Genomic DNA, 15,510 nt, shown 5'->3' with positions numbered 1-15,510 from the left:
CTGGATTAAGGTCCTTGTAGGCCCTAGGCATTCTGTTTCATAGGTCATTTGGCAGATACATGTAGGCCCTATGCACTTCTGTTTCATAGGTCATTTGGCAGATATATGTAGGCCCTAGGCACTTCTGTTTCATAGGTCATTTGGCAGATATATGTAGGCCCTAGGCACTTCTGTTTCATAGGTCATTTGGCAGATATATGTAGGCCCTAGGCACTTCTGTTTCATAGGTCATTTGGCAGATACATGTAGGCCCTATGCACTTCTGTTTCATAGGTCATTTGGCAGATATATGTAGGCCCTAGGCACTTCTGTTTCATAGGTCATTTGGCAGATACATGTAGGCCCTATGCACTTCTGTTTCATAGGTCATTTGGCAGATATATGTAGGCCCTAGGCACTTCTGTTTCATAGGTCATTTGGCAGATACATGTAGGCCCTATGCACTTCTGTTTCATAGGTCATTTGGCAGATACATGTGGGCCCAAGGCACTACATATTTATTCAGGAAGAGATCATTCACACAGTTTTTAAAATATGAAGAAAAAATGGTCAAATTTGTGTTGTAGGTTCTTTAGTTTTCGTAGGCCTTACTGTGCCTATTGGAAAATATGGCCCTGCATCTCAAAAATACATTTATGTTAATGTTTTAGTGGGGATGTCTCTGGAGATTCAAATGCATTTTATACATCTTAAAAAAACATTCTGCACTGTCTACTGCAGCTCAGTAGACAGGTAAATTCCAAGTGATGTAGTGGGCATCCAGGTAAGTTCCATGTGATGTAGTGGGCATCCAGGTAAGTTCCATGTGATGTAGTGGGCATCCAGGTAAGTTCCATGTGATGTAGTGGGCATCCAGGTAAGTTCCATGTGATGTAATGGGCATCCAGGTAAGTTCCATGTGATGTAGTGGGCATCCAGGTAAGTTCCATGTGATGTAATGGGCATCCAGGTAAGTTCCATGTGATGTAGTGGGCATCCAGGTAAGTTCCATGTGATGTAGTGGGCATCCAGGTAAGTTCCATGTGATGTAATGGGCATCCAGGTAAGTTCCATGTGATGTAGTGGGCATCCAGGTAAGTTCCATGTGATGTAGTGGGCATCCAGGTAAGTTCCATGTGATGTAATGGGCATCCACTATTACATAATTACATCAATAACATTTAATCCATCATATGTCCATGATGACCACTACACTAGGTCCATGCCAAACAACAACATGAATGGATTAATTTTTACTATGAAAACATATACATTCCCAATGCTATTATGTTGTTGTTGTTGTTGTTGTTGGGTTTAACGCCATTTTTCAGCACACGATAGGCTATACATGGCGGCCAGTATTAATGGTGGAGGAAGAACCCAGGAAATCCCCAGAAAGAACCACCGACCCTCGAGAAGCTACTGGCAAGCTTTCTCACATACCCACATTGGCCGAATCCGAGACTCGAACCCACGCAGACAGAGGTGAGATGGCAATGATCCGCAACGGAGAGCGCTTTAGACCACTCGGCCACTCGGGGTCCCAATGCTGTTATGAGTGTACTGGATGCCTAATTAAAAGGAACAAATGTAAAAATTCTGTCTCAAACATTTAACACTTATTTAATATTGTTGTACAGAACACTGAAAAGAATAGTCTAAAAATCATTCAAACTTGTTTGTCTCAGTTGTTTTGTTAAGGAATGATCACGCTTTTGTCTGAGTGCCTCTCTCCTTGCTTTTTCAAGTCTGTAAAAGAAAAATGATACTCGAAGATTAATCTTAACATTTAAAAAATGATAGTGAATTTTGAATAATCATAACAGTTATCATACTTTTACAACACTCAACTATATAGGTACTAAACTATATAGTTACAATACATAACTAAGTTTTTAGTTTCTATACTATATAGTTCCAATACTAAACTATACAGGCATGTGAGAACTTTGTAAGCCTTGTTATCTATGGTCTGTTTTGGGGTTCTATTGTTTTACTGCCTGAAAATGTTTCTTGTTCTTTCCATGACACACCTGTCTTCAGGGTCTATTCAAGATTTGATAGTTTAGGGAATTAATCCCTCCCACCTCCTTCATTTGAAGCTAGAAACCCTCTAAGGAATCCCTCCCACTTCCTTCATTTGAAGCTAGAAACCCTCAAAGGTATTATTTCCTCCCACCTACTCCATTTAAAGTTAGAAACCCTCCAAGGAATTAATTCCTCCCACTTCCATTGAAGCTAGAAACTTTCTAAGGTATTAATTCCCCCCACCTCCTCCATTTGAAGTTAGAAACCCTCCAAGGTATTAATTCCCCCCACCTTCTCCATTTGAAGTTAGAAACCCTCTAAGGAATTAATCCCTCCCACCTCCTCCATCTGAAGCTAGAAACCCTCAAAGGTATTATTTCCTCCCACCTACTCCATTTAAAGTTAGAAACCCTCCAAGGAATTAATTCCTCCCACTTCCATTGAAGCTAGAAACCTTCTAAGGTATTAATTCCCCCCACCTCCTCCATTTGAAGTTAGAAACCCTCAAAGGTATTAATTCCCCCCACCTTCTCCATTTTGAAGTTAGAAACCCTCTAAGGAATTAATCCATCCCACTTCCTTCATTTGAAGCTAGAAACCCTTTAAGGTATTAATTCCTCCCACCTACTCCATTTGAAGTTAGAAACCCTCTAAGGTATTAATTCCCCCCACCTGCTCCATTTGAAGTTAGAAACCCTCTAAGGAATTAATCCCTCCCACCTCCTCCATTTAAAGTTAGAAACCCTTTAAGTAATTAATCACTCCCACCTCCTCCATCTGAAGCTAGAAACCCTCTAAGGTATTAATTCCTCCGACCTACTCCATTTGAAGTTAGGAACCCTCTAAGGAATTAATCCCTCCCACTTCCTTCATTTGAAGCTAGAAACCCTTTAAGGTATTAATTCCTCCCACCTACTCCATTTGAAGTTAGAAACCCTCTAAGGAATTAATCCCTCCCACCTACTCCATTTGAAGTTAGAAACCCTCTAAGGAATTAATCCCTCCCACCTACTCCATTTGAAGATAGAAACCATCAAAGGTACTGAGGCTCTATTGCTGGTCAACAAAACAACTTCCAGGACTCCAAGATTTGACAGTTTCTTTTTAACTGCTGAGTGCTGAAACCACCTCTGATTCTTGATCAATAACTAGATGTACATCTGGTGCCAATACTGGATGTCATATCAGAACCATTTTCACTGGATCTCACGTCAGTACCATTTTCACTGGGGCCCCGAGTGGCCGAGTGGTCTAAAGCGCTCTCCATTACGGATCACTGCCATCTCACCTCTGTCTGCATGGGTTCGAGTCTTGGATTCGGCCAATGTGGATATGTGAGAAAGCTTGCCAGTAGCTTCTCGAGGGTCGGTGGTTCTTTCCGGGGATTTCCCGGGTTCTTCCTCCACCATTAATACTGGCCGCCATGTATAGCCTATCGTGTGCTGAAAAATGGCGTTAAACCCTACAACAACAACAACAACCATTTTCACTGGATCTCAAATCAGTACCATTTTTACTGGATCTCAGATCAGTACCACTTTCACTGAATTTCAGATCAGTACCACTTTCACTGGATCTCAAATCAGTACCACTTTCACTGGATCTCAAATCAGTACCATCAATGGATCTCAAATCAGTACCACTTTCACTGGATCTCAAATCAGTACCATCAATGGATCTCAAATCAGTACCACTTTCACTATCTCAAATCAGTACCACTTTCACTGGATATCAAATCAGTACCACTTTTACTGGATCTGAGATCAGTACCATTTTCACTTGATCTCAAATCAGTACCACTTTCACTGGTTCTCAGGTCAGTACCACCTTCACTAGATCTCAGATCAGTACCGCTTTCACTGAATTTCAGATCAGTACCACTTTCACTGGATCTCAAATCAGTACCACTGGATCTCAAATCAGTACCACTTTCACTGGATCTCAAATCAGTACCACTTCACTGGATCTCAGATCAGTACCATTTTCACTGGATCCCAGATCAGTACCAAATCCATGTCTTTATGACCATCCATTCTGGAGGACTATTGATAAGATTTTAAAGAGGGTAAATGTGGCAGCTCACTCAAATTTAGGATGAATGTGTGTGGATGGTGATCTGCCAAACGGTTTTACAAAGTGCATCAATAACCAACTTGTCTAAAAGGACAGATGGACAACAGATAATGGTCATCTCATTTGTTCTCACACTAATACAGCTAAAAATGGGTGAGTTCTTTAAAATATAGATGGGATTTAATAAAGAAATAAAGCTAGGAAGAAACACCACATTTGGTTGATTGCTTTCTGTGCTAATTTCTGTCACATTTGGTTGACTGTTTCTGTGTTATTCTTTAGAAATTAGCATGAATCCAACAATCATGCATTCTTGAAAAGACCCTGGTCCTATATATACAGTAAAAATGTTTTTTTTAACAGGGTTGCATAGGAAGCCACACAACTGTCAGGGGAGTCAAGCCAGCTGAAACTGATATCCCAAGAAACATTCCTATTAGGTTTAATTAAAAGTGGCAATGCCATTCTCTAGAAGCTGATTAAAGGTTTTCCATTTGATTGCCAAGGAAGTCATACCCATACTTAGAAAGCCACAAAGACAATAGATCTGTCAAACATTTACTTCAACTGGCTCAGACTGGCTTATACACGGTTGTGCAATGCGTTGAGAACTCAAATACTTCACTTTATGCATGATATACCTAGTTCCTTTGTTTAACAAACATGTATTGTACTTCACGTTTTTGGTGTGTTAACAGTGTCTCTTTCCTTGTGATGACCTGTCCTGCAAACAATCCACTGGTTTTGTCTGCACTTGAGGGTTTTTTCTTACATACATTATGCAAGGTGCAACTGTTTCATCTTTGTTGACCTTAGGCCAAGGAAACTCCTACAGCCAAGAATCATTGTACTCCTGTTTTCACTTTTTTAAATTGTATTTCATCCTAGTCAAGTTTACTTTTAGCCCATTTTGTTGACTTTCCATTCAACTTTTCACCATTTGGCTCGGGGCCCTGAGTGGCCGAGTGGTCTAAAGCGCTCTCTGTTATGGATCACTGCCATCTCACCTCTGTCTGCGTGGGTTCGAGTCTAGGATTCGGCTAATGTGGGTATGTGAGAAAGCTTGTCAGTAGCTTCTCGTGGGTCGGTGGTTCTTCCTGGGGTTTTCCCGGGTTCTTCCTCCACCATTAATACTGGCCGCCATGCATAGCCTACCGTGTGCTGAAAAATGGTGTTAAACCCCACAACAACAACAACCATTTGGCTCCAGCTTTATAAAAAAATGTTCCATCCAGATACATTCACAGGAAAATTCAAAGCAGTTGTGCATAATAGTTTCAAGAAGTCCAGCAATTGGTTCGAAACAACAGCCCTATCCTCCAGCCAATGAAATTCATTCAGATGTAACCATCAAAATGTACTGCCTCGACCAGTGCTGTCTGTTTCCATTGGTTGCATCCATAGAAGTTGCAGCTGGTTTCAGTTATAAATGATAAATTTCAGCATATGCTATGTAAATATATAATGCATCCATACCGTTCTCACTGGTAAGTATGAATGGCGCTTGTGTAAACATTGCTGAGACAAATTGAGAACTACTGTCCTTTCAAGTTAAAGACCACAATTTACTTGCTTACAGACAAGTACCCTAGCAAACATTGCTCATTTGTAAGAACAAATTTCTGACTTGGATAATACAGACAAGGAATTTCTGCACCCTGAAAAGATTAGTGACATCTGGGGAATCAGTGACCCATCAGCAAAATCAATGACCTTTGGTTAGCAGATGGGCAATAATAATTAGATCTGGTGTACAGCAATATCTAGCCATGGTGTACAGTACCTCTATCCTGCCCTAGTGTACATCAATAATATCAAGCCCTTGTGTACAATACCTCTATCTGGCCCTAATGTACAGCAATATCCAGCCATGGATCATAATAATATATGGCCCTGATGTACAGTACCTCTATCTAGCCTAGTGTACAGCAATAATATCTAGCCCTGGTGTACAGTACCTCTATCTAGCCTAGTGTACAGCAATAATATCTAGCCCTGATGTACAGTACCTCTATCTAGCCCTAGTGTACAGCAATAATATCTAGCCCTGGTGTACAGTACCTCTATCTAGCCTAGTGTACAGCAATAATATCTAGCCCTGGTGTACAGTACCTCTATCTAGCCCTAGTGTACAGCAATAATATCTAGCCCTTGTGTACAATACCTCTATCTGGCCCTAACGTACAGCAATATCCAGCCATGGATCATAATAATATATGGCCCTGATGTACAGTACCTCTATCTAGCCTAGTGTACAGCAATAATATCTAGCCCTGATGTACAGTACCTCTATCTAGCCTAGTGTACAGCAATAATATTAGGCCATTTTGTACAATACCTCTATCTAGCCTAGTGTACAGAAATAATATCTAGCCCTGGTGTACAGTACCTCTATCTAGCCTAGTGTACAGCAATAATATCTAGCCCTGGTGTACAGTACCTCTATCTAGCCTAGTGTACAGCAATAATATCTAGCCCTGGTGTACAGTACCTCTATCTAGCCTAGTGTACAGCAATAATATCTAGCCCTGGTGTACAGTACCTCTATCTAGCCCTAGTGTACAGAAATAATATCTAGCCCTGGTGTACAGTACCTCTATCTAGCCTAGTGTACAGCAATAATATCTAGCCCTGGTGTACAGTACCTCTATCTAGCCCTAGTGTACAGAAATAATATCTAGCCCTGGTGTACAGTACCTCTATCTAGCCTAGTGTACAGCAATAATATCTAGCCCTGGTGTACAGTACCTCTATCTAGCCCTAGTGTACAGAAATAATATCTAGCCCTGGTGTACAGTACCTCTATCTAGCCCTAGTGTACAGAAATAATATCTAGCCCTGGTGTACAGTACCTCTATCTAGCCCTAGTGTACAGAAATATCAAGCTCTGGCTCATAATAATATCTAGCCCTGGTGTACAGTACCTCTATCTAGCCCTAGTGTACAGCAATAATATCTAGCCCTTGTGTACAATACCTCTATCCAGCCCTAGTGTACAGCAATATCCAGGCCTGGATCACAATAATATCTAGCCCTGGTGTACAGCAGCTCTATCTAGCCTAGTGTACAGCAATAATATTAAGCCATTTTGTACAATACCTCTATCTAGCCCTAGTGTACAGCAATATGCAGACCAGGATCATAATATCTAGCCCTGGTGTACAGTACCTCCATATAGCCCTAGTGTACAGCAATAATATCAAGCCGCTGTGTACAATACCTCTATCTAGCCCTAGTGTACAGCAATATCCAGGCCTGGATTGTAATAATATCTAGCCCTGGTGTACAGTACCTCCACTGCCATAAGGGCTCAGCATCATGTCCATAAGTTGGTGTGTCTACATGATTCTAAAGTTGATCTAGACATTATATTTTAGCTTCTAAACTTGCAAAATAAATGGCTTTTTATTGTATATTTCAAGACATGCAGACCCCATTTTTAACAAATGGTGAAATGTCATTTATCTGCCTTGATCTTGACCCCTGCTATTATACAATGACACAAATGGTAATGCTCCTTACAACATAACTTGAAATCATTAATAGGACAACAGCCATATTTGTCAATTTGATTAGGGTTCGAGTCTAGGATTCGGCCAATGTGGGTATGTGAGAAAGCTTGCCAGTAGCTTCTCGTGGGTCAGTGGTTCTTCCTGGGGTTTTCCTGGGTTCTTCCTCAGCCATTAATACTGGCCGCCATACATAGCCTATCGTGTGCTGAAAAATGGCGTTAAACCCCACAACAACAACAACAACAACAACAATTTGATTAGGCTTTGTTTTGTTGACTGCAATCTGCTTTGGACCTGCAGACTATTAAAATCTGTTAAAATGACAACACTGGTACTCCAGATGGGATTAAATTAGGATAAAAGTCTGATTTTGAGACCTAAACACTCCAATCTCAAAGAGAAATGTCAAATTGACTTGACAAATTTGTTGACAAAGTACTTTTAGTCAAGTTTTTACTTACAGTTCTTTCTTGAAAATTTGACAAATGCATGGAACAAAGTACAGAGAGAAACACTGAACAATAAGAAAGACTGCAGGTGGTACGTATTCAGTGTGTATGCAAATGTATGTGTGTATTTTTATGTTCTGTGGCTGCATATCTTCAGTGTGTGTGTATATGTGTTTCTTTTACTTCAAAGCAAGAGACAATGAGCTAGACTAACCTTTCTTTCATTGCTTCTAACGTTTCCTGTGTGGGTTCTTTTGGTCTGATACTGGCATTGAAAATCATGGTTCTTATTTTGTCCATACAGTCTGCTTGATTGAGTATCTGTTTACGTGTTTTGTCTGATGTGATGATCAATTCTCCCTCCTTATTTATTTTCCCATGTTCCTGAAATGAACAAGGTTGTTGACAATCAATTCTCAAACTTTTTTATCTTCCCATGTTTACACAAATGAAAACAAACATCTCCCACTGTATTTATTTTCCCATGTTCCTGAAATAAACATGGTTGTTTACAATCAATTCTCATTCCTTATTTATCTTCCCATGTTCCTGAAATGAACATGGTTGTTGACAATGAATTCTCCCCCTTATTTATCTTCCCATGTAGGTGAAATGAACATGGCTGTTGACAATGAATTCTCCCCATTATTTATCTTCCAGTGTTTACTCAAATGAACATAGCTGCTGAATTGTGGATACTGTCAATTCACTCCTTTTGGGGAACCAAATTTTGTTGTTTTCATCGGCACAATAACCCACAAAGTTAAAGTCACAATAAAGCCCCTCTAGGTATACAATAGGAAAGCATCACTACTTTGCTTGTTTTCATATCAACGATATTTATGGTGCTTAGAAATATAAATTAGAATATGGTTATTAAAGATTACATTTATAAAAGATCAGGTACAATCAAGACTGGTTGATCATACTTTAATTCACATGCAGACTTTTAAAAACTTCAAAGACTTTATTAACAGAATGACTCAGTAAGATAATGATAAACTTTATGCAATCCAATGATATTTAGTAACATCTAAATAAAAAGTGACAAGAAGAAGAAATGTTAAGCAGTCTGCATTCTTTGTACATGCATCCTCAAATGTGAGGCATTATTTATCAATGAAAATAACATGAATCCTAACTGTACCATATTATCTACTGTAAGACACTGTCCCATAATGAATTCAAAAAGTACTGTATTATCTACTGTTAAACACTGTCCCATAATTAATTATAAAAGCACTGTATTATCTACTGTTAAACACTGTAACATAATTAATTATAAAAGCAATGTATTATCTACTATAAGACCATGTATTATCTAATGTTAGACACTGTTCCACAAAGAACAGATGTCTTAATGTTAAAGCAATTACCCTGTCTGATTCAAACACTAGTTGTTGAATGAGTAAAAGAGTGTTAAGTGCATTTTTTATTCTGTTGATTTATAATCACCATTTTAGTGAGCAAACAATACAGGGACACACTGCTATTACAAACAGAATGCAGTGACACTGCTATTACAAACAGAAAACAGGGACATGTCTATTACAAACAGAATACAGGGACACACAGCTATTACGAACAGAATACAGAGACACTCACTGCTATTACAAACACAATGCAAGGACATGTCTATTACAAACAGAATACAGAGACACTGCTATTACAAACAGAATACATGGACACACTGCTATTACAAACAAAATACAGGGACACACTGCTATTACAAACAGAATACACAACCACTGATATTACAAACAAAATACAGGGATACACAGCTATTTTAAAAAAAAATACAGGGGCACACTGCTATTACAAACAGAATACAGGGTCACACTCCTATCACAAACAGAATACAGGGACACACTGCTATTAAAAACAGAATACACAACCACTGATAGTACAAACAAAATACAGGGACACTGCTATTACAAACAGAATACATGAATACAATGCTGTTACAAACAGAATACACCACTCCCTCGATAACTTGCGTACATCGGGGTCCAGAAACATCGACCGCACTATAAGTGAGGCGCGAGTTATCAAGGGACCTATAAAATAAGCCCAAAACCAATAAAGTGATTGACAACATAACAGAAAAATAAGGGGGGGGGGGTAGGCAGATTATACTGTTGAATACTCACTTTATAATCGTTCTGATATTAACTGCTAATAAATATCTCTTCATAACGGTGTACTTTATTATTTCCTCATAGGACAACATTAATTTCAGGATAAATTACAGTATATTGAGGTGATCATTGAAAACATTATTCCATGTGGTTTCCGTTCGTTTAACATGTGTACCACTTCACACATTGTGTACTACGTCACTAATTTTTATGTTGACTTGGATACATTCTAGTTTTATTGTTTGATCCAAATTAGACATTTTTTAAATATACAAAAGATCGACTGTTTTCGAGAAACAGTGTCGATCGAACGATAGATAGATAGATAGATTTGAATGCGATAGAAGTAAAATGGAAAACAAAAAAAACAAGGGTTAATCAGTACTAACATATTTAAATGGTCTACAAATTTAAAACAACGTAAATTAGAACAAGTTAATACTTGCCGTTTGTGCCACGCTTGACAAATATCAATTCACTTTTTGAAAAAATCAGTAATTTTATTTTTGTGTGTTACTCCTTGGTTTCTCTGCCGCCGAGCAAAATCCCTCAGATTTCTCAACTGCATGAGCTTTACGTAGTCAACATTTTGGGTCTCCAGCCACCTTATGGCAATATCAAAATATCTGATTGCTTCCTGTACAGAGGGGTGGGGGGTGCAACATCTACATCTGCATCACTTTCAACACTTGTGTTACTCCAGTTAGAATCGTCTTCTGCTGCAAATTTGTTCACTATAGAAATAATTATAGTTTCATCTGACATGTATTCGGCTTTGGGGCAATCATTGTCAGCACAAATCCACTCCATATCATCAACAGAAACACCCATCGCAGGACCATGAGTCTGTACGAATTTCTCCCAAACAGCCTCGGCATTAATGACATCAGTTTCACTGAAACATTCGAAGTCACTGTCATTGTTGTTGTCTCTGTTACTGTTTTGCTTTACGTCAAAGGCCCTTAATCCAGCACCCGAGGTCACTTGTAATCGATTTTTTTTTTAATGCAACAAACACTTCCCCAAGTTGTTGATCAAAACAAAGCCGGCATGTACATGTAATTAGGTTCTCACAGAAGTACTCATGGATTTCGATGTGACGGTCGATTGACTCTTTTCATGTTTTCAATGAACAGAATATGTTGTGATTATAATGTTTACACTGAAACGGAATTAGCATTTACCAGAAGTTTTCATTGATCGCTATTTCACCAGACTGTTATATACGGTATACTGACAACTATTTATCATAAAAACTTACATAATATATGATATCTTTAAACAGAGGTCTCGCTAGGATTTTAAAAATAGGTCTTTCTGCCTCTGAATTCAATCACTAAATATCAGTACATTTTCTCACTCGGCCTCCAATCAAAGCCTTTGAACTAGCCGCCTAGCTGTTGCATCATGTTCTTTTTTTTTTTTAATGTACTCTTATAAAATGGCAACAGTACATCAAAGAGTCTTTCAGTCACTGAATTCTGTCATTGTAAATATCAGCACAGTTAACTGATCAACACATTTTCCCACAAAGCAGGTGGCTGAAACAGGACCGGCAAATCTTTTAATTTTCCCGCTCACCTATTACATGCATACGGAGGACTCCCGCCTCAGTGATTTTCTGCGTCCCAGATCAAAAACTGGCGTCCAAATACGCATAATTAAACGTTTTCGAGATCTCTGAAATTAATTCTTCTTTAGAACTTGCAAATTTCAAAATATGGATTATATTTTTACGGGCATTAATCACCATTTTCGATGATAAAACGAGCAATGTATCAAGGTTTAATTTATCAGTTCTTATCGTAATTTTTTCATGTTCAACATATTTTAAAGAGATTTTAAATACATTTTCTCTGGAAAAAATCGGGAGCCAAGACGGACACCGCATTATAAGCGGGATCGCGTTATCAAGGGAGCGGTGTATATGGATACACTACTATTACAAACATAATACAGGGATACACTGCTATTAAAAACAATACAGAAACACTGTTATTACAAACTGAATACAGATACACTGCTATTACAAACAGAATACAGGGATAAACTGCCATTACACACAGAATACAGGGACAGTATTATTACAAACAGAATACAGGGATACACTGCTATTACAAACACAATACAGAGATACACTGCTATTACAAACAGAAAACAGGTACACTATTATTACAAACAGAAAACAGGGACACTGCTATTGCAAACAGAATACAGGGACACACTGCTATTATAAATAGAATACAGGGACACACTGCTAGTACAAGTAAGGTTCACACATATAACATGTTGGTAAATAAACAACCTGCATATTAGCCCACTTTCTCATATTATCTCACTTTCTCACATTATTTCACTTTCTCATATTAGCTCACTTTTCATATAGTGTCACTTTTTCATATTATCTCACTTTCTTATATTTTCTTACTTTATCATATTAGCCTACTTTCTTGTGTTATCTCACTTTCTCGTATTAGCCCACTTTGTCATATTAGCCCACTATCCCATATTATCTCACATTCTCTAATTATCTCACTTTCTAATATTAGTCCACTTTCTCATATGAGCACAATTTCTGATATTATCCCACTTTCTCATATTACCTCGAATTGTGACATTATTACACTTGCTTGCATGAGCTCACTTTGTCATAATGCATATATAGTAAGCTGTACATGGGAGATTATCATGGGATAAATACAAGTACAGTAAACTGTACATGGAAGATTATCATGGGATAAATACAAGTACAGTAAGCTGTACATGGGAGATTATCATGAGATTAATACAAGTATGGTAAGTTGTATGTGGGAGATTGTCATGGGATTAATACAAGCATGGTAAGTTGTATGTGGGATATTGTCATAGGATTAATACAAGTACAGTAAGCTATACATGCATAAAGACTGAACTTACATTTTCTTTAAGTTTTGGTTTGATCCATTCAGGTATCCAGTCAGCTCGGTCTATGTTGAATCTCACCTCAACTTTAGTATTTACTGAAAGACAGAAGGTCATAAAATAAATAAAACAATGACCTGTCCTTAACTAGGAAGCAAATGTATTCAGGGGGACTTCATATATATATATATATATATATATATATATATATATATATATATATATATATATATATATATATATATATATAATTTTGAAGTCCTTAAATGTATTCAAGGGGACTCCATATAAATAATGTCAAAGTCCTTAAATGGAATACAAGAATATAATGTCAAAGTCCTTAAATGGAATACAAGAACATAATATCAAAGTCCTTAAATGGATTACAAGAATATAATGTCAAAGTCCTTAAATGGAATACAAGAATATAATGTCAAAGTCCTAATAAATGGAATACAAGAATATAATATCAAAGTCCTTAAATGGAATACAAGTGTCACAGAATTAGGCAAAGAAATAACTTGGTTTTGCCTTAGAACTATTTGACTATTTCTCATTGTGCATGTGTACAACGTTATCTAGGGTGAATATGTGTTTTTCCAGGTAAGCGACTGTATTGACATGTACCTAGCCAGAAATTACTTATGACGAAGAAACATTAATAACATGATATGCACGGGTATATTACCCTGACTTTTGCTCACTCTTCTATGGATTTAAGTAAGATCAATTTCTAAAACCGACACTGGTCATTTTGGATCACGTCAAGGAGTGTACGCTCTCCATTGTTCTCCAGCCAAATGGGTAAGTGTTAAATTTACATTTTCATTTGATATGCGAAGCTTATTCGGTTTGTAATGTCTTATCGCATAATAATGCATTTATTACAACGCAGATTTGAACTTTGAATTACAAGTCACTATTAGAGGTTAAAGTATTATCATATATCTAGAAATTATACAGAAACTATTATTATGACCAATTTGGTTTTATTGTAGCTGAGTGTCTGTCGCTCTGATTGTGACTGTCACTGTGATTATGACTGTGAATATGACTAGAGCTGTCTGAAGCTGTCTAAAGTTGTTTAGAGCTGTCTGGAGTTTCCAGAGTATTTAAGGCTGCATGCTGTCGATACGTATGTATGTCCTTAAATGGATTACAAGAATGTAATTCCAAAGTCCTTAAATGGAATACAAGAATATAATATCAATGTCAAAGTCCTTAAATGGATTACAAGAATATAATGCCAAAGTCCTTAAATGGATTACAATAATAGAATGTCAAAGTCCTTAAATGGATTACAAGAATATAATGCCAAAGTCCTTAAATGGAATACAAGAATATAATATCAATGTCAAAGTCCTTAAATGGATTACAAGAATATAATGCCAAAGTCCTTAAATGGATTACAAGAATATAATGCCAAAGTCCTTAAATGGATTACAATAATATAATGCCAAAGTCCTTAAATGGAATACAAGAATATAATATCAATGTCAAAGTCCTTAAATGGATTACAAGAATATAATGCCAAAGTCCTTAAATGGATTACAAGAATATAATGCCAAAGTCCTTAAATGGATTACAATAATATAATGTCAAAGTCCTAATAAATGGAATACAAGAATAAAATGTCAATGTCAAGGTCCTTAAATGGAATACAATAATATAATGTCAAGGTCCTTAAATGGAATACAAGAATATAATGCCAAAGTCCTTAAATGGAATACAAGATGCAACAGAATGGATAGATATACTCCTGCAGCACTGATTTTTTTTAGTAACAAGAAGACACCATAAGAAGCATTTTTATTGAAACCCACATATACATTTATAAACAACCCACATATACATGTATAAACAACACATATATGCATGTTCAAACAAACCACATATACATGCATAAACAACCCACATATACATGCATAAACAACCCACATATACATATACATGTATAAACAACCCATATATACATGTATAAACAACCCACATATACATGCATAAACAACCCACATATACATATACATGTATAAACAACCCACATATACATGCATAAACAACCCACATATACATGTATAAACAACCCACATATACATGCATAAACAACCCACATATACATATACATGTATAAACAACCCACATATACATGTATAAACCCACATATACATGCATAAACAACCCACATATACATGTATAAACAACCCACATATACATGTATAACGACCATCTGTTCAGAAGAAATGGCAATAATAAGATCTCCAAGATGGCTACAATGGTGACTACACTGGAGGACTGCTAAAGAATATTTTAATGTAGAACTTATGACATATCATAAGAAGTCTAATAGTGAAATCTCAATGTCACTACAAATAAGAATTTTGTAGTAATATTAAGTTTTCTAGATGGCCAACATGCCCATGAATTACTTTA

At 37.1% G+C, this 15,510-nt stretch overlaps 1 protein-coding gene across 1 annotated transcript in view; it reads right to left on the bottom strand.

The window, feature by feature from the left end:
- Positions 1–1,576: 1,576 nt before the first annotated feature.
- Positions 1,577–15,510, bottom strand: part of LOC149802462 (large ribosomal subunit protein mL62-like) — a 30,190-nt gene continuing 16,256 nt past the window's right edge. Inside the window, exons 4-6 of the mRNA XM_089951700.1 lie at positions 13,096–13,178; positions 8,256–8,425; positions 1,577–1,728 (exon numbers count right to left, since the gene is read on the bottom strand). Of these exons, the coding sequence (XP_089807826.1) occupies positions 1,638–1,728; positions 8,256–8,425; positions 13,096–13,178 (344 nt within the window). The 3' untranslated portion in view covers positions 1,577–1,637. The remainder of the gene's footprint in view (positions 1,729–8,255; positions 8,426–13,095; positions 13,179–15,510) is intronic.

The sequence above is a fragment of the Sinohyriopsis cumingii genome, chromosome 3, assembly GCF_028554795.1.
Source record: "Sinohyriopsis cumingii isolate HCF-2022 chromosome 3, ASM2855479v2, whole genome shotgun sequence".
In the NCBI taxonomy this organism is placed as follows: domain Eukaryota; kingdom Metazoa; phylum Mollusca; class Bivalvia; order Unionida; family Unionidae; genus Sinohyriopsis; species Sinohyriopsis cumingii.
Note: the sequence above shows the minus strand (reverse complement) of the source record. Positions and strands in the feature narration are given on the sequence as shown.